At 36.1% G+C, this 23,614-nt stretch overlaps 1 protein-coding gene across 2 annotated transcripts in view; it reads right to left on the minus strand.

The window, feature by feature from the left end:
* Window positions 1-23,614, minus strand: part of LOC149570583 (uncharacterized) — a 194,387-nt gene that overhangs the window by 150,860 nt on the left and 19,913 nt on the right. For both annotated transcript variants that reach the window (XM_089823166.1, XM_089823165.1), the window contains exons 2-3: window positions 6,837-6,904; window positions 6,648-6,702 (exon numbers count right to left, since the gene is read on the minus strand). In XM_089823166.1, coding sequence (XP_089679292.1) covers window positions 6,648-6,702; window positions 6,837-6,904 — 123 coding nt within the window. The remainder of the gene's footprint in view (window positions 1-6,647; window positions 6,703-6,836; window positions 6,905-23,614) is intronic.

Raw genomic sequence — 23,614 nt, forward strand, 5'->3', positions numbered from 1 at the left:
TCTCTAACTGTCTCAAATTCACAAGTCTGGTTATTTTCAGCCCAAAAAGGTTAAAATTGTTTCATAGTTCAGTACAAGTAAATCAATACCTATGTTATATAGTTCCTTATTTTTTTGTTGGTAATTACAATTAGATAATGTGTGTATTTTCTCAAATGCAAAGTTGAGGTATATGAAAAATCAATAATTTAAAAATTGCTGTAGAGGTTGAATTTAGTTTGTATATTAAGTTTTTATTTGTTGACAAAAATGGTGAGTTTTGTGGCAATGCATTTGCTGATTTACAAAAACAACCACAGATAATTTTTGTCCCTTCTCGTCTGCAACAAAATAGAGTTGTAGATATAAGAAATTTAAAGATCATGAAAGTGGCTCAACATTTGTCAAGTGGCTTAATACAGTTGTCCATATTCACAACAAAGACCAAAGGTGTCAGATATGGGATGACACAACAAGAGACTTGGTGAGGCAATATATCGAAGCTCCATTTCATTTAAACTTTTAGTCTACATATATCCATGTTCCAAATCAAGTTTGTAGATATATGGAATTTATGGCTCAACATCTTCAAGTGGCTTAGTACAGTTGCCCATATTCACAACAAAAAGGTGTTAGATATGGGATGACACAATAAGAGATATGGTGGGGCAATATATAAAAGCTACATTTCATGATGTGAATATCAGGATTTAACTATGTGATTTTGAGTCAAACTCGATGACCCATGTTTCACACAGTTAAATCCTAATATTCACATCACAATTTGACTAGCTGTGGAAATCATGTCCTACTTATCAATTGATGAGCTTAAGTGGCTTTCTAATGAATGGTTCATAAGGCACAACACTTGGTGAAGGTTTTGCAAATGGGGTTGCAAGCTTTGGGTTTAACTGTGGAGGAAACTCCGTAGTTAAGCGCGCTCAAGCTGGAGTAGTACTGGGATGGGTGACCTCCCGGGAAGTCCCGGTGCTTCACCCCTATGAGCATCACCTAGATCCAATGAGTGCTAAGTGTTCCATTTATTCTCATGGGAGATGGATTCATGTTGAATCACTACTCATGAAACATGGGTCATCGAGTTTGACTCAAAATCACACAGTTAAATCCTGATATTCACATCACAATTTGACTAGCTGTGGAAATCATGTCCTACTTATCAATTGATGAGCTTAAGGGGCTTTCTAATGAATGGTTCATAAGGCACAACACTTGGTGAAGGTTTTGCAAATGGGGTTGCAAGCTTTGGGTTTAACTGTGGAGGAAACTCCGTAGTTAAGCGCGCTCAGGCTGGAGTAGTACTGGGATGGGTGACCTCCCGGGAAGTCCCGGTGCTTCACCCCTGTAAGCATCACCTAGATTCAATGAGTGCTAAGTGTTCCATTTATTCTCATGAGAGATGGATTCATGTTGAATCACTACTCATGAAACATGGGTCATCGAGTTTGACTCAAAATCACACAGTTAAATCCTGATATTCACATCACAATTTGACTAGCTGTGGAAATCATGTCCTACTTATCAGCTACATTTCATTTAACCTTTTTTTCTACATTTATCCATGTTTCAAATCATGTTTGTAGTAAAATAGATCACAAATCAATGAAATTCATTTTTATTAGCAAGAGGAGCAGTAAAATATTAAAAAGAATATAAACTCACAAAAATCTTCTTGAAGGGCAATTATCAATAAGTAAGAACATTGATTTTGATAGGGATGGTAATCTTTTCGGTTCTTATCTTCAATCAAAGCCATTGACACAATCAGAATCTCTGTTTTTTAAGTTCTCATGACATAGCTTCATATTATACTTGGAATGAAAATGAGGTTCAAGATTGTGTTGGGGCTAATTGGGGATGAAATACTGACAAAGAAAGCCAAATTAGTTATGAAATATACTGCTGGGCAGTTACATCAATAGGGATGCCAAAATAGTATCGTACTATAGTCTTACTTAAAGGGATACTATAGTGTTAGTGGGAGTTGAAGCACGTTGATTGTCCATAAAGAATGTTGCTTCTAGACTAAAGAGAAATGTTAACAAAGTATATATGACTTTCTCACATTTGGTTGAATGATGAACCTACTTAAACTTTTATCCTTGGATTTTCTCATTTTAAGTTAGAATGTTCTTCCTTCAAATTAAGGATTTTTTGTTTCAATTTAACGAATTCCATTGCATTTTTCCATTTTCCCCTTGCCTTCTATTTCAAGCTTAGAATTTTTTAATCGCTTCCTCACTTATATTTTTCCACATATTGAAATTTCAGTTTTCCACATCGCAACTTCACAAATTTCATTTTCAAACACAGATTTTTTAACACATTATTATCTTTTGACTTACTCAAGGATTGGAAGGGAAACTTAACCTAGAGGCAAAATTTAAAATCCTAAAAGGGAATCCTCCTCAAACCTGGATTTTGCAATTGAGACTCAATCCTCGAAAAAAATTTATCATTCACAATTTCGGACTAGAAATTCTTGACTCAACCCATCGATTCCTTAAGAACTGTGAGATTAAAAAAATAAAAAATGTTACCAAGCTAGATACTTAGATAGAAAGCCAAAAAAGTGGCAAGGTCCCCATTTGCAATGGGATGTGTGCATTGACAGCACAATAGATAGTACATAGGATCACTGGGTGCATTAAAGGTGCAAAGGATTTTGCAAAAGGATATGCCATTTTTAATGATTGCCATTTAGTCGGCTAAAACAAATTCAGAACATGCTGGATCACAATATATTGTTAGTCTTAAAAAAGTGCAGTTATCATCAGTAAGCACAATGAATACAATATCATGTTCTCTTCAACCAAACCAGAATATAAGGCAGCTGTTTTGGCTAAAAGGGGCGCAGTTTAGATGAGGTGGGGCAAAGCTAAATAATAATTATTTCAGAAGTAGGCTACAAGTATATTTTATGATAATCAAGCTTTGCTCAAACTTGTCTTGCCTGTCCCCCACCACATATAGGCTCAGATTTAGAAACATTTGGCCCAGCAGAGAAAACACCAAAAAGGAGCGACAGATCATGGACAGCGATTCTCCGAGGGGTGCATATTTTAACAAGAGTTTAAGCACGCATTGGTTTATTAAGAGCAGCAATTAGGATCAGGGGAGATTTCACCATAAACTTGACGTTTGTTTGCAAAATACAAAATTTGAATTCGAATTCGCCTATCCTAATTTGACCCCAAAATGAGCATAGCGAAATTCCTTTAAAAAGATGGAATAAGAATAGCTTATTCTTATTCCAGTTTTTAATAAACCCAATTTGATGGGTTGTCGGGTCCATGACTTTGTCATTTGATTGTATTTTGCCACTCAAATACATTTTTGGACTATTTTCTCTGTTCATCATAAGATATAAACTAGGTCAACATTATTTAACGTTTAATATGTATGTTTTTTTTAAAAGACAAAAAAGACTAATATCAGATTTGATATATTTTCTAAACTTTCATAAAATTATCTTTACAAATAAATCTTGTGTTTAAGCTTATAATTATTAAAACTATGTTGAAAGATCATTTAAATATCATATTAATGATCTCGACTTATTGTATTTTTTATTTCTTTAATATATTTAAAAATAAAATGATTTTAGTTTTGATCTTATACTCATTAAAATAATTAGATTTTATTTAGAATTATATTTAATAATATACAATATAATATGTCCTTTGAATTTCGATGCATTTTAAAGGTTGTGTTATATCTTTCACTTATAAAGTCAATTTAAAAAATAAAATAAAGGCTAATTAAAATAATTTGGCTTATTAAAAGTTAATAAAAAACCAATTTTTATAAATAAAAAATCTTGTTTATTTAAAATATTACCAAACTAAAAATAATAAATTAATTATTAAAATTTTAAAACAAAATTTATTCCAATTCCTATTTCAATTGGTGCAACCAAACATAGAATATGCATCTTTCGACTCCTCTTCCAAGTCAACCAAACAAGTCCAAATGACATTCCATAACTTATTTTAAGAATGCACGGATACCAAAAGAGAGTTTATTCTAGCATAGCTGAATGCTGCATTCGGCAATTCTCACAGCCAAACAGGCCCTTAAAGGATACAATTAGTCAATAGTTAGTCAATGCTAAGAAGGGTTGCCAAAGTTTGGGATGTTGTTAAAGAAAGATAGCGACCTAGATCAGGGCAGCAATTCTTTTTGGAAGGATGCATCACTTCCAACTGAAAGACTATGACCCCACCATTTGAAGATATTAAGATTCATTCATTTGAAAGACACAGTAAATGAGAATTCTAATTTTGGAGATTAAATCAAAATTGCAGCCATTTATAATTATTAATATTAGAATGCAATTGGTATTCCATATGGGTGAATGTATTATTTATTTGTTTGTTTGTAAATCTGTTAAGAAGCTTAATTCATTCGTTGCATTAATTGATTTCCGAAAAAAAGTCATATCTGGGATCAATGTGGCACATGTGAAGGGTCAATAGAGCAGTACCAGTTCCCTCCTTAAGCAGACCACCCCAAGTCAGTTTGCTCGTGTGCCAAGTGGATGACTGACTCGGAGGCCCATTCCACATTCTTGGGCTTAATTGAGGAAGACAGTCTCTCAATGCCCCATCATGCTTTCCCATTGGATTATTAATATGGTTGGCTATTGGAAATATACTTTGAAAAGGATCCAATGCATTTAGAATGATTTCAACAGGGATGATTTATGATCATAATGCTTGATGTTAATTAATTATAATTTCGCTAAGTTTACTCACCATTATGTAATTTATTTATAGAATAACCATTGTAAGTAAGTCGTATTGTTGGAATTGTTATTTCTTAGGCGAAAATCATGTATATCCCAAAAGAGGACATTACAAAAATAGTAAAAAATCAACTAGTAATTTAAAGGGTTAAGCTTCTCACATTTTTTATTTATGACAATGCAGGACATCAGAATAGTGAGCATAATGGTAAAACATTTAGTCATGTACTTACAGCATGGAAGGCACATTGACATAGAAAATTAATGAGCACTATTGAATATAGTAACATAGCATTGTACTCTACAAAAAATGTAATTACAAGGGGGTTTCACTAATGAGCTTTGTAATTAACAATTTACTGAGAAGTGGACAATCGAGTCTAGCTTAAATGTCTTCTCCAATTTCATTTTCCAATATAATTGGTAAATCCGTAAAGGTAAAACAAACTTTTCAGCTTCCTTTCAATGTTTTCTCCTATCCATGTTTGGTTATCTTATTCCAAGAACTGATTTTCTATTGAATCAGCTACAAGCTGCAGAATACTTCACAGAAGTTGACTTGAAATCAAGCTACCAACAAATTTGTGTGAAAAAAGGAAACATGAAAGGGCAGAACTAAAAACAAGATAAGGTTTGTACAAGGTAGCATGTATATCATTTGGGTTGTGAAACCACTACACCTTCATGGAGATGATAAATCACCATATACAGGGACTTGTCTAAATGTGTACTTGGAAGACATCTTTGATCCCAGAAGACATGGAAGTAACTCCATTTGCACCATGCTTTGGAGACTTTGAAAAAAAAGGGTCTGTTTGATAAAGAATATGAATTCAGAGGGTAGCAAATAGTCCATTTGTGCTAGGTTGTTAAAAATTGGAATTAGGGATTGACCCAACAAAGGTCGATGTCATTTGCAAGTGGCTGAAGGCTTCCAATTTGACCAAAACAACAAACTTCTAAGGTAACATCCAATGCCTCTGAAAATTCATATAGCCTATTTCTCTACTATTGCAGTTCCAAATCAGCAAATTATTTTCAATGGACGAATAAAAAAATAGTGACACTTTAGTGTTCACTACACCTAATTTACAGTAAGTGGGTTTGCAATGGGAGAGCCTGGTGCAAAGAAAAATGGTCTATTACTACCATTTGAAATAATTCTATGGTTCTGTACCATATTAACCAACGTATGACAAGGAAAAGTGGTTTTAAAAGGAAAGAAGCATTGCCTGTTTGATAAAGAAACTACTGTCATACTGCAGACTCACAGACCAATAACTACAATCAAAATAAAAACAAAATAAACTGTAATATGTGTTTGCATCACTTAATTGAATTGTTGCCTTGATGAGAAACTGTAAAGTTCTTCATTAAAGCGGAAATTTCATCACATAAAACAATTTCATCCTTATCCTCTGCTTATGTGTATGCAATCATTCGGATAACTTTTTCTATATATTCCTCAAGACTACAAAGTTTTTCTTGCAATAGTACGCCATGGAAACCTGCTGCCTATATGATTGATTATTTGCTTTTCATGTGCAAGTGGAAAATTTTATTGAAAAGATCAAGCATGGAAGCATATTCAAGAAGCATGAAGAATAATTACAGCTTTCCAATTTATATCCACCTTCAGAGACCACTCAAATCAATATGCTTTTTTCAAAAACCATAGAGAAACTTAGAGAGCATCACAAACTTTAATGGTTAGGACAATGTTAGGTTTGACAAAATGAAACTTTGACAGAGAATAAACAAAGAAGATTCTATATGATGAAAGGGGAAGCTAAGGAAACTTTTCCCCCATTGACAAGAATTTGCTGATGCTGCATAAGCATTTTATTGGAAGAGCATATAAATTTAATTTTCAAAAAAACATGGTGATGAAGATGAATTACACCTTAATATCTTCTGCCTCCATGCTTTTATATAGTAAATTTGCAGGTTCTGAACTCCTAGTTAGATCATAAAATTTCAAAGTAAGAAAACAAACAAAAAAAATTAACAGCTGTAACTATTATAGTCTCCAGTAGATTGCAATGAAAGCAAAGCCTATTGGAAACATTATTCCATGATTAGAGATGCTTACCTTTGAAGTTTGGATAGCAAATGTAGATCTTTTGACATCACAGCAATATCTGCATTTTGACCAGTCAGCTGGCAACAGAACAAACTATTAAGAAACCTTTTAATGCAATTTTTCTATTTGCATTTGCAATCAAGTTACGAGATTCACAATGTAATAATATTTGAACACATTTACTATTGTAAGGCTGGGAACAAGACTTTGACTGTGACTAGTACCTGACAGATGTTGACTGGTAATATGTTAACTAGCAGCAAATAAAAGTGTCTCAATATTGTAAAAGTATATTAACTAGATGATGTGATCAAAGGTGACCTGAATCTCAAGAGGTGCAGGGACAATGCTCTCTGGATTTGATATGTGTGGAAGCAATGAGGGGACAAGAGGTCTAGAAAGAAAAGAATAGAACTGGACAACTCTTTTACTAATTTGTCTGTTCTATATGTGTCAGACTCTCTTGAGATGTATGGTTGTATATTTACTCCAATATATCCTAATGTCTACCTATCAGTGCCTATCTACTTATGTTAAAGATGCACATTTGTAACTCCCATGATCCTGAAAACAAAGGTCATCATGGTAGTTGAACTAAGTAGCCTTCAACATTTGCTACTTCACCTTCAAACAGTTGGTGTTCTAGCAACACAGTGTACCGACAAGTTGCATGTAAGGGAATAACTCTAGATGATACAAGGAATTGATACATGGTGCTCTAAGATGTTGCAGTGTTTGTGTTGGATTCTAAACTATGTGCCCAAGTGCTAACAGGTGGGGATGTAAATGTTTAAGAAGTAATGTAGTATGATCCTTGGTATTACATGGATAGCACATGATGCAAAGGTACACGAGCTAGGAGTGATTTTTGAGTTATGCAACATGGTTCCTAATGCTACACGCATGCCTCATGGTGCAGACGTTGCATGCAAAGTTGTGCACTATTATACATATGTCTAGGCTTGCATATATTTGTGCAATAGCACACAAATAATTTGTCCCCTCTTGAAATGCAATCGTCCCAATTGTTCTAATGCAAATTTGTGCAATCAATTGCAGAGACTGTGTTGCATTTAAACTTGTGGAATCACTCCTCAAATCAAAAATCTCTCACTGTCCACTAATATGGTGAAGTTGCAGGGATTGATTATGTAAATACCTTGGTGACAATGCTAGTAAGGGTGTCAAGCAATTGTGTCACTATAATCTATTTGTGCAACACCACATACTAGCTCCTCGCAGGATGTAGCACTGACACCGTTGGTGCTTCCAACTGATTGCCTGATTATCTCTATAAAAAAGCTATCTCTGATCATCCAGACTTTCAGATAAGTGGACAACAAACAGAAGAGAAAACTTTGTTCTCCTTTGCAGTTAAGATCTGCCAGAATTAAGGAGCAGCCCTTACTTCAATACCTTTAAATGATAGCCCTTGTAATTAAGCTATTAATAAAAGTAGAAAAGTTCTCGCAATTGTAACTAAGATGTGTATGATTGTTACCACATGAACTAGATCCTTCATAAATCTTTACAATCCTCACTACAACATCTTGAGAACTTGAACAGCTTTATCACATTAAAGATTTAAATGCTTTAGTATTTTAGGATTTTAATATCTAGGTTCTGGATCAATTATACTCTCAAATCAGTGCATGTTCAAGGCTATAAAATCAAACTATTTCATCCTAATGTCTTCTTCTGATATGAAAACTTCATACTCAGAGGATTTTTAATGTATCACTGCCTCACGGCATATGTCCAAGAAAGGGTATAATCTGCAGCATATTTGATTTTTCACTAATAAAATGCTACTTGGGGACTTCATGCTTAGAGGATTTGTAATGTGCCACTACCTCACAAAGATAACATTTTTGATGTTGTGACCAAATGTTCGATGAAGGTAAGCGTGTTTGTAAATCATAAAAGCCCAACCATAAGAAAATCTACAAACTAATCCAGCAACACACAAATAGAGCACTTTTTCAAGAATGCATAAACACGAAAATAAAAGCAGGGCAGACCAGATGCACTAAAGAGATGTTTTCTGTTGTCCTCTTATCTTCAAGATCTGGAGTGGATGAAGCAGGGGCACTCTCAAATTTTTAAACATAAGCACAAGAGGCTATGAGAGAATGGAGATGATTAATTGATGGGAAAAGTTATGATAATGGTGATGGATGGATAATGTAGCTATATACTCTTAAAGATGCAAGGGCATAAGTTCTCAAAGGGCTCAAGTATGCAAATACTCAAGTGTCCTCCGAGATTGCATGATGTCTCAAATGTGAGGAGAAAAAAATATTTTTATAGAAGTCTCATAAAAATACAACAGGTGAGATTAAGAGGTGCTGGGTAGGTGAATAAGATTGAAGAGTAGGTAGGGTTTGTATAGGATTAAAGGAGATGAAGAGGCAATAGGAAATGAGTGGCTAGGATTCAGTGGTAGGTGGAGGTTATTGACTTTAGAGATAAAAGTCAACTGACAAGATATGTACTAAGTGGCACGAGCTCAAAATGTACGAGTTGATCTATGTGATTGGAGGTGATTGGTTAAATATGAAAGAAAAGGATTAGTGAAATTATAAAATAAACAAATGCATTTATTACACAAATAGAGGAGAGGGGAAATGGTAAATTAAGAAGGATAAAAAAAGCTAATGAATTATTTAAATAAATAAAAATATTTATTTAAATAATAGAGGAAAGGACTAATGAATTAATTAAATTAAAATATGTATTGATTAATAGATAATTTTTCTTGATTTCATGGGGATATTTTGAAGTGTCTACAGAATTTTACACTTATCAAATTCTACTTAGGGACTTGTGCCCATTACAATATAAGATTTTGCATTAGAAATACATTAATGGATCACATATTGCCAATGAAATGCTTCAATCTTGATGACTGAATTGCATGCTGGACAAAAAATGATGCACCACTTCAAAACTATCAAAATCATGTCACCTGCTGAGGTGGACGGCAATCATGTAACCTGCTGAGGTGGAATCCATCTGCTAGAATATCATGATCAAATTAAATGCAAATATGCTTATTCAATATATTTTATCATTGTGTTCTCCATCCAAAATTGCGCAGGTCTCTTTACTGAAACTCTCAAAAATTACCTCAATGGAAAATAGCGTGTCCAACTATCGCATTTAGCTTTCCAACACTGAATTCATCTCCTTTACACACAAAGGATACTAAATTAGGATATGAGTTGATTTCACCCTTCCACTGATCCAGGGGTTTCATCTCATTATATTCATCCCTAAATCTTAGTAAAACCTTCTTCTCAATTGCATCAACTAATTCAAGTTTATGTTTTAATTGCCTATCAAGCCGCAACAATAAAGCAACCAATTCTTCAAGTACTGTAAATGATTTTCATCTCATTATGTTCAAACCAAATTCCTAGCAAAACCTCCTTCTCAATTTCATCAATTAATCCAATTTTATATTTTACTTTCTTACTAAGCCTTAAAAATAAAGCAACCAATTCTTCAAGCATTGTGACCATTTCATTTGTTGCTTCTATCTGAGAAGAGGCCTGAAGATCATGGCTGAATACTTTGGAAATTTGCCTTATTGTTGCAGTCCTTAACATGCATTTATCTCTCATCTCCTGCTGTTTTTAAATATCCAACTCATGCTTAGCCAAGGGTAACTTCAGATATGGTTTCTATGTATAATCTACCTTGCTCATTATTTTGGATAACGGATGATCAACCAAATCTGGCACTAGTTTACCAATTATCTTCATTTTACTCTCCTTTAATCTGCTCCTTCAATTCCTTTATTTCAGAGAGCATTGCCTCTCTATCTGATGGAAATGCTTTGAACAAACTTGAAAGGTTTGAAACGTTTGGCACAAGTACACTTGTGGTTGCCAATTGCACACATTTCAGTTGATCATTTTCAACCGTCACACTCACATTTCTGCCTTCTATGCAACATTATTTGCTAGTAGCTTCTTCACAATAGTCTCACTGAATAGGGTAATATTAAATACTAATGTGGCAGCCTAAGGAGCTGGAGTATCAAATACTCTCTTTATTATTAAATCTGTAAAATCGGCCCCTTGATCCCTACAAGTTGTTTTTTACCCCTTTAGCATCGTAAATAGTAAGCGCCTTGTTAAGGTACACAATTCCATGCTTATTTGATGTTAATATTTGGTAGCTTCTGTTGGATAAACATATTAAATATATATGAGTATAGATATATATATTTAAAATTTATTATTATATTAATTATCTAATAAATGAATAGACATATCCCATGAAGGGACATGTCTTTTCTTGGCTTAAGCTCTTTATAAATTCAAGAGGTTGCTGCCTTTGGAAAACACATATCTAACATGGCAGTGCATATATATTTGCAGCATCCTCCAAAAACTAACATGGTATCAAAGCAAAGCCTGGGAGGAGGATATCAACAAAAAAATATGTATGAAAATCAGTCTTTCAAATGGGAGAAACCCATTGATCCGAGTAAAAGACAAGAAATTATCATAAGAGGAAATGACCTTAAATGAAGCAGCATATTATCTGTGGATTATTGATTATCAGCAACCAAATATATATACCACAGGAAATGGAAAAGATATAAAAATAAATCTGCAATCATTTACGTAGAGGGTAGATCCGCTGTTTCAGGAATCAAACCACTTGATGAGAAGGAGAAGTCACGAATATCAGAGGGCATAAAAAGTACAGGCAGAGGAATCAAAGAATATAGCAGTCGCGGTCAGTGGCAGATTGCAGGGAATGTAGCTGGGGAGGCATTGAAGCTCTGTTTTCACATTGAAACAGATGCATTGAAGATATTTCATTGTTTGTATGACCCCACTTTTGATGTTCATGTTGATCACACGACTGAGGCTATGAGTTGTCAACTGTCAAGATGTCTTATTGTTGAACACACTCGGCAATGGACATCAAAATGGGAAATTGGATTGTCACTAAATTTGCAGAAAAATAATCATTTGAAAATGCTGTGGAAACTCCAGATCAAAAGCATCGCGTAGTTTTATATCAAACTATAGGGATATCTTCTACCAATTACGATTATAGTCATTGAATATGGAATGTCAGACACACGCTCAAATTACTTGACAGAAGAACAAATCACAGCCTATGCACCCAAGCAGTTTGACGTAATGTGTTTTAAAATCTACTCGTGAAGTGTGTCTATGGAGCGATACCTATTTGGTAGAATGCTTGGGATACTATTTCTTCAGTTCACCACAGATGATATTAAAGTTGAATGATGATTAGACGTATCTGACAGTGAATTATTCATAAAACAATAAACTCTCATTGTTGATACAATGAGAATTTGGTCATACAAATTAACAGACATACTTAATGCTTCCGTAAATAGCATGGCTTGTTGAAAATATTTGGTTAAGTTGTAGAATTTGGCTTCACACTATTCAAATCAGCATGAGCTTGATGTGAGCTAGATGTACAAGGAGTATCAAACACGTAAAGAGATAAGTATTTAATACATATGTAATCAATTCATGCTATAACATTAGGACACTAAATAGTGTATGTTTCTATCTTTGATATTTCCCTTTGGGATCATTTAGTTTTTGAATATTTGTAATCTCTTGCTGAAATGTTTTCAGAACAGATCATGAAGCATAAAAGATTGCATTCAGGGAGACTAAGTTGATGGTTGAAGATTTTCTCAGATGGAAATATTTATTCAGAGGGAGTAAACCATGTCGAGATGGATTCTCCAATGATCAAGAAATGGTAGCAGTCAAAGAACTATGATTCATGTGATGAAATTCCATCCTTGTGCCAAAGTGAAGTTTATACATTATTGAAGACAAGTTTGGAGCTATTAACCAATTCCTTATTGAGAGGGAGACCCAACATCAATGACTACCTGAGATGTGTTGAAGATTGTAGCTGTGATAGAGATCCTTATCTCTGATTTTATGAGATAGAAATATGTTTGTTATGACCGTTATGATCATCTTCAGCTGAAAGAGATATTTGTGATTATATTCAAGTTAATATTATGTAAAGAGACATGTGTCATACGTCATGCTAAAAAGCATGCGTATGGAAATATGAAGTGTTGAATATGTGGCAATATGAAGGGTCTTATTTTTCGGACTCAAAGAGAACTTCGTATGAAAGATGAAGTATCTTATGCAATCTATTTATGTGATTGCTTGGTATATTCAATAATGTAAATCTATGAAGTGAAAGCCTTGTAATATGAACATTTCTTGATCAATAAAAGTGATATTTTGCTGGTGTGGCTGGGTTTTTCCCTTCAAGTGAAAGGGATTTCCCAAGATAAATGTATTGAGTTTTGTGGTGTATTGTTATCCTCTTTTGTTGCTGTTTATCTCTATTTTTGAACTAAAAATTTAACAAGGTATCAGAGCCATGTTCTGGATAACAGCATTAAGAGAGCTTCTTTTATATACGTCTTATGACATTTGGCATCAATATGATATGTCTTATGTATTTGTATGTTCAGATCATAAGCGTATGTTTACTTGTGTGTCCTTTCTTTCCTTTTCGTTCGGGCTGTTTTCTGCATTATATCCTCTATTATGAAGTTCGTCCCCAACATGGTACTGATAAAAAATGCTGAGGAAATTAATGGAATCAATCAATAGGAATCTGACATTTGTATGACCTGCGTGCATCTCAAATGGTTATAGGTGTATTTTGTTTTGTCAGGCTCTATAGGAAACAAGAAGATCCATTTTTCCAGGGCTTCAGCTTAACTACTCTTATTTGTTGGGTTGTTTTCGTGTGGAGTTAAACAGTGGCTATCTTAGAGAGATAACAGATGTTGCTCAAATATCAGATCTGGACTATGCTGAATCAATAAGCTCTTATTGTCAAGGCAGAAAACAATGCACACAAGCATAAGTAGAACTATGTGGAGGATGCTCTCAAGCGAGCCTATGTGCTTGTCATCAATTGCCAGGTTAAGAGCTATTTTTTCTTGTGGCTGGTTGGACTATTGTTTCTAAAGTCAGGCAGCTCTGAAAAGATTGTCGTACATCTCAAGTTCATTTCTCCCTTTCAACCCGTTGATAACAAGTGAGTACGAAGATATTTCTAAGCTTGGGGCCCTCTAGACAACTTGCGTTTGAATGGAAACTCAAACTGTATTGAGAAGTTCTTTCGGGTGTCAATGAAAAGGTAGAAATCAGTCATTCCAATCAGAGGTTCTGAGAGTTAACAGCATGTTCCTTCTTGGTTAGAAAAAGGGAATTGGAGCTTGATAAAGTTTTGAGAGCTGTAGAAGACATTGGGCTTTTCATCTCAACAGCGTTGTAGATTCCCATTATCTGCTTGCTGTCGAGTGTGAAGAAATTCATGGAAACCCGACCTAAGCATTCACGAAAGGTAGAATTGATTTGATAACAGGGAAGTGTGCTCAATAAGTCGCTTTGCAAGAACCGTACCTCCTATCGCAGATAGGGTCACCGTGTAGGCAGTCACAAACACTTAAGGCATCACTCCATATGCCAAGTCACCCGCAGCAATCATCTGGAAGCTCTTCTCTAGCATGATTAGAAATTGCAGTTATGTCTTTTTCTTTTTCTTTCATTAATTCTTACAGTCTATTAAAATTTGTTCGATATGTTTTCTTTGAATGTCACATTTCGTTCATTTTGTACGCTTCTCTATAACTTTTTTTATTGTGGGCTACGTGGGCTACGTATCTGTCTGTTATCATGACGTGTCTGCTGTATAAGTTTTCCCTATGTGGCATCTTTATTTTGATCAGCTATGGTTTTACCACCATTCATGGTCTTGTGCCGATTCAACCTCAGTATTCATATTATTATTTATTTATTTGTTTGGTCTTTATTATTGTGGAAGATGTAAACGGAGGATATTTACATGTTTTGTGGTGGCTCTTCTCGAATCACTCTCGAACTGTAGTACAGACACATAGTCAGCATTTGAGGATGCTCGCTCTATGGTTGGAAGATAGAATTCAAGCTACCATCAACAGTTCTTGGGTTTTGCTTAGTAAAGTCAAAGGCGAAGAAGATCAAACGTATCTGAGAAAACCCCACTTGAAAATCAATCTTCATTGTTTCTTATATTACCAAATCTGCAAGCCAATTGCTTCCTAACTTAAAGGGTTCCCCTGCAACTTCAATTATTACCCACTTCGCGCATTTTGGGCCCCTAGCTCTCTGTTACTTCCCCTACTTGTAACTTCACCAATTTGGTTGGCTTCCAACAATTTGATCCAGATGCTACTGCACTCCTCAATCGCTTGAGGATATTATAGGGCTTCCCCCTGATTTGTATAGGAGGTTTTGGAGCAGGCTTGAAGACAAGATGAAAATGCATATAGGAATAATAACAGACACTGCTGGTTTGCATGATTTGGTGATGAAGGAATTGGATCTCTTGATAGAGTTCTGAACGTCTCTGAGAACAGAAGAGGATAAATGTTTCTGCGGGTTCACGGATTTGTCTAATATACCATTCCCTAGAAATAATATATGAATGCCTGGAGATAATCAGCATATTGAAATGGATTATATGCTGGCGGAATGCAGAGGAAATTATAATAAATATTGTTGTGATGGGGTCTCAAATTTCCTATCGAATCCCATAGCTCTCAGAACACTTTTCAGGCTTTCCATGTTGAGCATTGCAGCACTCATCTCTTCTGCCAACTTCACATTGGTATCTCCAACATTGTTGACTATGATGAAATGTTCAGGTGCATCATCATGGTCGGTTCAGTAATAACATAGTCATTGATGCTATGCGTATCTTGGACCAAACCATGGGGCTGTATATTTCTATGCTGGCTGTTGAAAGTTTCATTGGAATACGATGTTCTTTGGAATAAGCATATATATATTCTTCAGGAATCTTTTTGCATCATTGAGCTTCAATTTGTGAAGCAACTCTTTCTTCTATCTTTAAGGAGATATTTGTTGGGGAGATCTCCATGGAGGATATAATAGCAAGGCCAGGAGTGAACAGTTGTCTTGGTCTGACTCTTGCCCCCTCTTGCTGGCCAGATGTAAGACTATCCATGATCACAATTCCTCTCTGGAGATTTCCCTTGTGCAATATCTCACGAGGAGTTGCCCCCTTTTAGTGAAGGACAACATGTTTGGCATAGTGGCGGAAGCAGCAGGTATTCATGAAGAAAATAGTTTGCTCAGATTTAGGTATGTATATTCTCTTTTCTCGGTATATTTTATTGTGTTTCTTTTCTACTAGACATTGTTTCTATAGAATACTTATATATTTCAAATCTGAGGACTATGGAAATCACGCTGCTTGGTGAATATTTATAAGGGCTGATATATTATATATTAGTTCTTGCAGAAATTAGAGGTTGTCATTTATTCTGTTTGGATAGCTGTATTTCATCTCTATTGTATTTCTGATAAAGTTAGGAAAATTCTGCAATGTTTAATATTGATTCAACTTATTATGTGTATTGTATGTGGTGCTTTCTAGTAATTAGTGGTGTGCAAGAAATTTCAAGCAATGAGATTTATTCTCTAAGTAATCTGTTTTGTGTTATTAACTTGATCTGATTCAAAAGAAACTCATTGGCAGAAGCTGAAATCAGTATAATAATCATGCTGTGGTTCTCATGAGTAGAGGCTATTGATTACCAGCGTGTAAGTTTTTGAGGAATCAGTATTGATCATGATTTGTGTATATTTTGTGCACTTCATTGTTGTGTGCATGCAGAGCTACACGTGTGTAGAGTTTTATTGAAATAATAAACTGGCATCAGCATAAAGATTAGTATCAATAATAAGCAGCTTTGGTATGTTCTGTGAGATATTCTTCAGATAATCATTATTATATGATATCAACTGCAAGATGCTGATGATCAGTTGAACACATAAGAGGTTCTTATGTTCGGCGCTGTCGGTTATGAGTGTATCATGTTTATGCTAACTTGTTTTTGTGCAAACGTCTGTGATTAGACTGGCAGGTTATTCAGGAAGATCTCATTTTCTTTTATGGTAACATCCTTACTGAGTTCATATGAATACTGGGCTGCATTTATTATGTGTGTTGAGATCAGACTTCAAAAAATAAGTATTTTATGATTCTTGTATCTAACTGGAAAGAGAGAATATCTTTGCTTTGATCTCTATGATAAGTGGATCTTATGAACTGTCATAAATCTCTCCTCGTTGCAGGGTGCAATGGGATAGTGAGAGATTTTGCAACATTGTATGCAGTCTTAGCGGCATGTTATCTTCATTAAAAGAGGAAGATCATGTTTAGAGAAAGACTATTCAGCTTCAAGGGGAGGTTATGTGACAGGGAAATGTCCAACCCTTTGCAAAGCTTGTGTGACAGTAAAACAGCTGGAGTCAACTTTCTTTTTATGGTGATTAAAGTTTTCCCTATGGAGAGGGAGTCTTTGTTAAGAGAAAATCTCAGCTATTAACGCACTCTTCTATGGGAGAAGTTTGGGGTGAAAGGTTTCACCCTCTGCGAGTCGATACGATGGACCACCCTCTGCGAGTAATTATGGTGGAAATGCATTCTTCTCTAGGAGAAGTCTAAAGTGAAAGCCCCCGTTCCACCCTCTACAAGTAGGTACGATGAACTACCCTTTGCGAGTAGGCATGGTGGAATTCATTCTTCTCTAGGAGAAGTCTAAGGTGAAAGCCCTCGTTCCACCCCCTATGAGTAGGTACGATGAACCACCCTCTGCGAATAGGTATGGTGGAAATGTATTCTTCTCTGGAAAATGTTTGAGGTGAAAGCCTTTGTTCCATCCTTTGCAAGTAGGTATGGTGGACCACCCTTTGCAGGTAGACAAGGTGAAAGTCATGTGTGTGACTCCATTCTATGTGCTTATGAAGTAACTATGGTGGATTATGTTATGCTGAGATAACATATGTTATGTAAATTTAGCATCTTTGGTTGCAACTATGTGTACATACCTGGCTAAAAATCTCTCTTGCTAAGAGAGAGTGTTGAAGATTGTAGCTGCAATAGAGATCTTTATCTCTGATTTTATGAGATAGAAATATATTTGTTATGAACATTATGATCTTCAACTGTAAGAGATATTTGTAATTTTATTTAAGTTAATATTATGTAAAGAGACATGTGTCATACGTCATGCGAAGAAGCGTCTGTATGGAAATATGAAGTGCTGAATATGTGGAAATATGAAGCCTTATTTTTGGGACTCAGAGACCTTCATGTGAAAGATGAAGAGTCTTATGCAATCTATTTATGCGATTGCTTGGTTTATTATAAATCTATGAAGTGAAAGCCTTGTAATATGAACATTTCTTGATCAACATATGTGATATTTTGCTGGTGTGGCTGGGTTTTTCCTTTCAAGTGAAAGGGTTTTCCCAAGGTAAATGTATTGAGTTTTTTGGTGTAATGTTATCCTCTTTTAATGTTGTATATCTCGATTTCTAGCCTAAAAATTTAACAAGATGTACTATAATGTATACTTCTCTGTGAGAGAGAAGTTTGAGGTGAAAGCCTTTGTTCCCCTCTAGAAATGTTCATGGTGAATGTCATCACGGCGCAACATGAGACTATCCATGTGAGTGATTGCACGATTTTAATGGGCCCACCCCCTGTGTACATCATGAGGAAGTGATAGCTTCCAAATGATTATCACTTGTATTTGTAGAAGTTATTGGAAGGTGACGATCTTACAAACTTAAATCGTGATATATATTTTAAGTAAATGTTGAAAGAAATCATGATCAATTATATCTTGTAAATCAACAACGAAGTGTTAGATGTTACTTGACGGTCTATAAGTTGTTTGAAAGTATTTGATAAATATCATGTGTTGATATTCTATTAGTCATTACCTTATTGAGTACTTGGTGAATATCATATGTTGATATTCTACAAGCCAATACTCATGATATCAAATGCAATACCAAAATGGTGGAAATCTTCTGATGAAAGATATCCTTAAATTTTGTCATTCCGAATATTACCAATGGCATAATATCTCTATGTTTATCCTCCCTAGCTAAGAGGGAGTGTTAATATTTGGTAGCTTCTATAGGATAAACATAATATATGTGTGTGTGTGTGTGTATTATTATGAGATATAAATTTATATGTATATATAAAGTATTATTATGTGAGAGATTAATATAATAATAATTCATGAAAATCTTTTATATATATAACTATAATTTTAAAAAATTGTTTTTTTATCGGTAAGTGGCCGAAGCCAAGATTAAGTATTATTATGTTTTATAATTTATTATTATTGTTATTATAATTTATTAATCTCGAGGAGATTTGAACCGTAAACCTCCCAAATAAGAGGCACACAATTTACCACTGTTGTAGGCTCTTGCATAAAACTATAATTAAAATTAATTATAATATTAATTATCTACTAGACGAATAGACTATTACGGAAGTAATTGGTAAAATACTTGCTTGTTATTAACAGAGACCAGACAGTCAATTTATACAAAAGAATGAGACGATGTTTCCTTAAGAAACGATCGTAACGAATAGAAACATTCTATTCTAGAGAAAGCAAAAAACAAAAGCAAACTAAAGCTTAATTAGAAATTTACAATAAATAACCATTAACTAATAATAGACGACTTATCTATTATTGTAATACCCTCCCTTAATGGTTAATCTATCTATCACACCAAGTTGTCCTCTGAATTTGACAAACTTATCAAGACTAAGAGGCTTGGTCAGAATGTCTGCAGTCTGATCTGTGGTAGGAACATACTGCAAATCTATAGTCCCGTCTTCAACTAGTTGTCATATGTAATGACAGTGAACATCCACATGCTTGGTTCGTTCATGGAAGACTGGATTTCGTGCTAACTTGATAACGCATATCCCCAAGCATCTTGAACCGTAAACCTCCCAAATAACAGAGTAGTCGGTCCTGCTCGTGACATCTGCATATCCCCAAGCATCCGACGAAACCAAACAACTTCACATCCTTCCTTAACAAATCCCTCTATATTCAACCTCTATAGAAGAGAAAGAAACTGCCTGTTGCTCCTTACTGGTCCATGTGATTGCATCGGATCCCAAACTGAACACATATCCAGATGTTGACTTTTTATCATCAACAGAGCCTGCCCAATCTAAATCTGTGAACCCACTGAGTTTAGGATTAGAACTTCGAGAGTAAAGAAGTCCATAATCTGAATTGCCCTTCACATAACAAAGCACACGCTTTGCTGCCATCCAATGATCAACCTTAGGAGTTGTCATTAAAGCATGAAATATAGCTGACTGCGAAGCTGATATCATGCCTAGTAGCAGAGAGGTAGATGAGGTTGCCTACTAGTGGCCCATATGTAGTATCATCAACGGAAGGAGAATCAGACTTTTGTTGATAACTTGAGACCTTTCTCCATAGGTGTAGATGCAGGTTTGCAATCCTGCATTCAGAATTTGTCTAACAGGGCCCTGGCATATTTGGACTGAGAGATGAATATACCAGACGACTGTTACCAAACTTCAACACCTAGGCAATAATGCATGAGCCCAATGTCAGTCATATCAAAAGACTAGCATAAATTCTGTTTGATTCCCTGAATCAAAGATGTCGAACTACTAGTGATGATCAGATCATCCACATAAATAACCAAAAGGATGATGTCACTGTCAGTACTCTTGATGTACAGATTTAAGTCTGAAAAACTCCTCTTCAAGCCTTTATCACTGAGGTACTTATCAATCTTTATGTACCATGCCCGAGGGGCCTGCTTCAAGCCATAGAGAGCTTTTACCAATCTGAGAACCTGATGGTCTTTACCATCAACCTTGAAACCAAGAGGCTGCATCATATAGACCTCTTCATGGAGATCACCATTCAAGAAAGCACTCTCTACGTCCATCTAATGGACCTTCCAGCCAAACTGTGCTGCCATGGCTAGGACTAATCTGATGGTGCTCATCTTTGCAGTAGGAGCAAAAGTCTCCTCATAATCAATGCCCTGACGCTGAGAAAAGCCTTTCGCCAATAAATGAGCTTTGTACTTATCCAAAGTACCATCCGATTTGCATTTGATTTTGTAGACCCATTTGCAGCCAATGGGTTTCTTCCCTAGTGGAAGATCAGAAAGGACCCAGGTGTTGTTCTTCAGCAAGCTCTAGTGTTCAGATGTCATGGCCTATTCAAACTCTGGAATTCCTTTAGCCTTGGAATATGTTTGAGGTTCAAACACACTGTGAATGTTGGCCATGAGAGAAAAGTTAACAGAATCTGTAGTTTTGCTCTTTTTCCGAGTAGTTCTCCCATCAATGAGCTCATCATTGAAGATCGGCAAGTGTCTTAGCCCACCACTTAGGCCAGATAGGAGAATGACCAACATTAGTACCAAGAGATGCTTGATCAACAGGATCCTCATCAAAAGAATCTGGATCAAACTCAAGTGAAGCATCTACAAAGCAAGGTGATCCTGTAGGAGAAGCCGAAGGTGTCTGAAAAGGTATCATTGGTATAACTGGAGTTGCAGGAGCTACTAGAGCCCTCCCATCAGGTGCACCTAATGGAAGCCGAACTCCCAAATCATGAGCCTCCATAGGCTGGTACGCTAGATCGAGAACAGGAGGAATGGGCATGAATGGTCCTTGCTGCTCATCAAAGACTACATCATGATTGTAGATGAGACGAGATGTCTCAACATCGATCAGGCAGTAGGCTTTGTAAAGACTACAATATCTAGCAAGCATGAGTTTCTGACTCTTGGCATCCAACTTGGTGCATGAAGCATTAGGGATCCAAACAAAAGCAAGGGAGCCAAAAACCTTCAGGTGATTGATTCTGGGCTTGCAACCTAATCAGACCTCTTCCGGAGTTTTACCTTTGACTGCCACTGTGGGTGACCGGCTCAACAGATAAACTGCAACGTTAACTGCTTTTGCCCAATACTGCAATATTAACTGCTTCTGCCGAATACTGCTTCGGAACATGTCTGTGTTTGAGCATGGAACAAGCCATCTCAGTGATTGTCCTGTTCCGACATTCAACTACACTATTTTGTTGTGGCATGTGGGGTGTGGGTAACTGGCGTTTGATGCCATGTGTATCCAAGAAGCTGGAGAAAGCATTAGAACAAAATTCCCCCATTGTCTGATCTAAGAGTAATAATAGATTTCCCAGACTCTTTTTCAACTGAAGGTTTAAACTTATGAAATAGAGGAAATGCATCTGATTTCTTTTTAAGGAAATACACCCACATTTTTCTACTGAAATTATCAACAAACAACAGAAAATACCTAGACCCAAGAACAGGAGTGGCCATTGGGCCACAGATATCGACATGAACAAGCTGAAGTACCTGAGAAGCTCACCATGAATCGCCACTGGAGAAAGGTGTGCGATGTTGCTTCCTAGCCTGGCATGCGTCACAAACTCCAAGGTGTTCAGTTTGAATCTCTGGCAATCCAAGAACAAGCTCATCCCGAGCAAGCTATGAGAGATAATACACATTTAAGTGCCCATATTGCTGATGCCAAAGTGTGCTGACAGAAGATCGCCGAGCAGCCATAGCTAAGTCCTGAGAATCACAAAAATCAATAAGTCTAAAAAGACCATGATCCTCAAGACACACTACAACAGTAGACTTAGTCACCCGATCAGTGATGGTGCACTGATGTGAACTAAAGGTGACTGCCAAGTGTGGAGAATGTCACAGCAACTAACTAACTAAGACTAGATTTAGTTCCATCCGTGGAACGTAGTACACATCAAGGAATATGAGATTCCTCCCAGCAGACTGAAACTGAATGTTGCCTTTACTGACAACCGTGTACTCTTCTCCGCCACCAAAAATAACAGAGTCTAAATAAGGCTGGTAGTCAGTAAACCAGTCTCTGCAGTGAGTGAAATGACGAGAGGCACCTGATTCAATGTACCAAGCAGATGACTTCACATGATCTACAGGTCTTTTAGCCATGAAGGGGTAAAAGGCAAATTTCGCCTGCTCGGTGTGCTTTGCATTGTTTGCTTTGGGCTATGAACCTGATTGCTTAGACTGTGCAGCTAAGCATTTCCGACATTCAACCTTCATGTGTCCAAACTTGTGGCAGTAATTCCATTGAATGTTCTTCTTTCTGGAACCATATGATGCGGGAGCAGAAGACTTCTACTGAGATGGTTGCTGAAACTTGCCTTTATGAAAGGATTTCGCAGCAAAGGCTTGCTCTGTGGATGTGGAATTGGAGTTGCTACCGAACTGTTGTTTCCACCGATCTTGCTGAAGCAACAGGCTGTAGAGATCAGTGAACTTCAAATCAACACCAGAAGATGTGATGTTGAGAGTCTCAATAAAATGCTCATAGGATTTTGGTAAACTCCAAAGAATGATAATCACAATATCCTCTTCCTCCATCTTGCAACCGATGGCAAGTAACTGATCACAGATTTCCTGAATCCGATTCAGGTGTGCCTGGAGTGAAGTGCGCTCATCCATGACAATAGAAAACCGAGTGTTTTTCAGAAAGAAGGCTCTGCTTTTGTCAAAAGTCTCATGAAGATCTTTGAGATGTGTCCAGATCTCCACAGTTGTCTTGCCGGATGGAATCTGAGAAAGCTGATCATCAGCCACGGACAATTTGAGAAGTATCACTGCCTCTCAATTATTCAGATCCCATGTATCTTAATCAGGACTCGGAGAAGTCGGACGCTTCATAATACCCAAAACAAGTTGACTGGTGTTTCGATATTCAAAAATTGCGATGATCCACTGCTTCCAGGTGCCATAATTTCGACCATTGAATTTGGAGTTATGCTCAAGCAGAATATT

Source organism: Cupressus sempervirens, chromosome 3 (genome assembly GCF_028749045.1).
Source record: "Cupressus sempervirens isolate cs-2001-9-10 chromosome 3, ASM2874904v1, whole genome shotgun sequence".
In the NCBI taxonomy this organism is placed as follows: domain Eukaryota; kingdom Viridiplantae; phylum Streptophyta; class Pinopsida; order Cupressales; family Cupressaceae; genus Cupressus; species Cupressus sempervirens.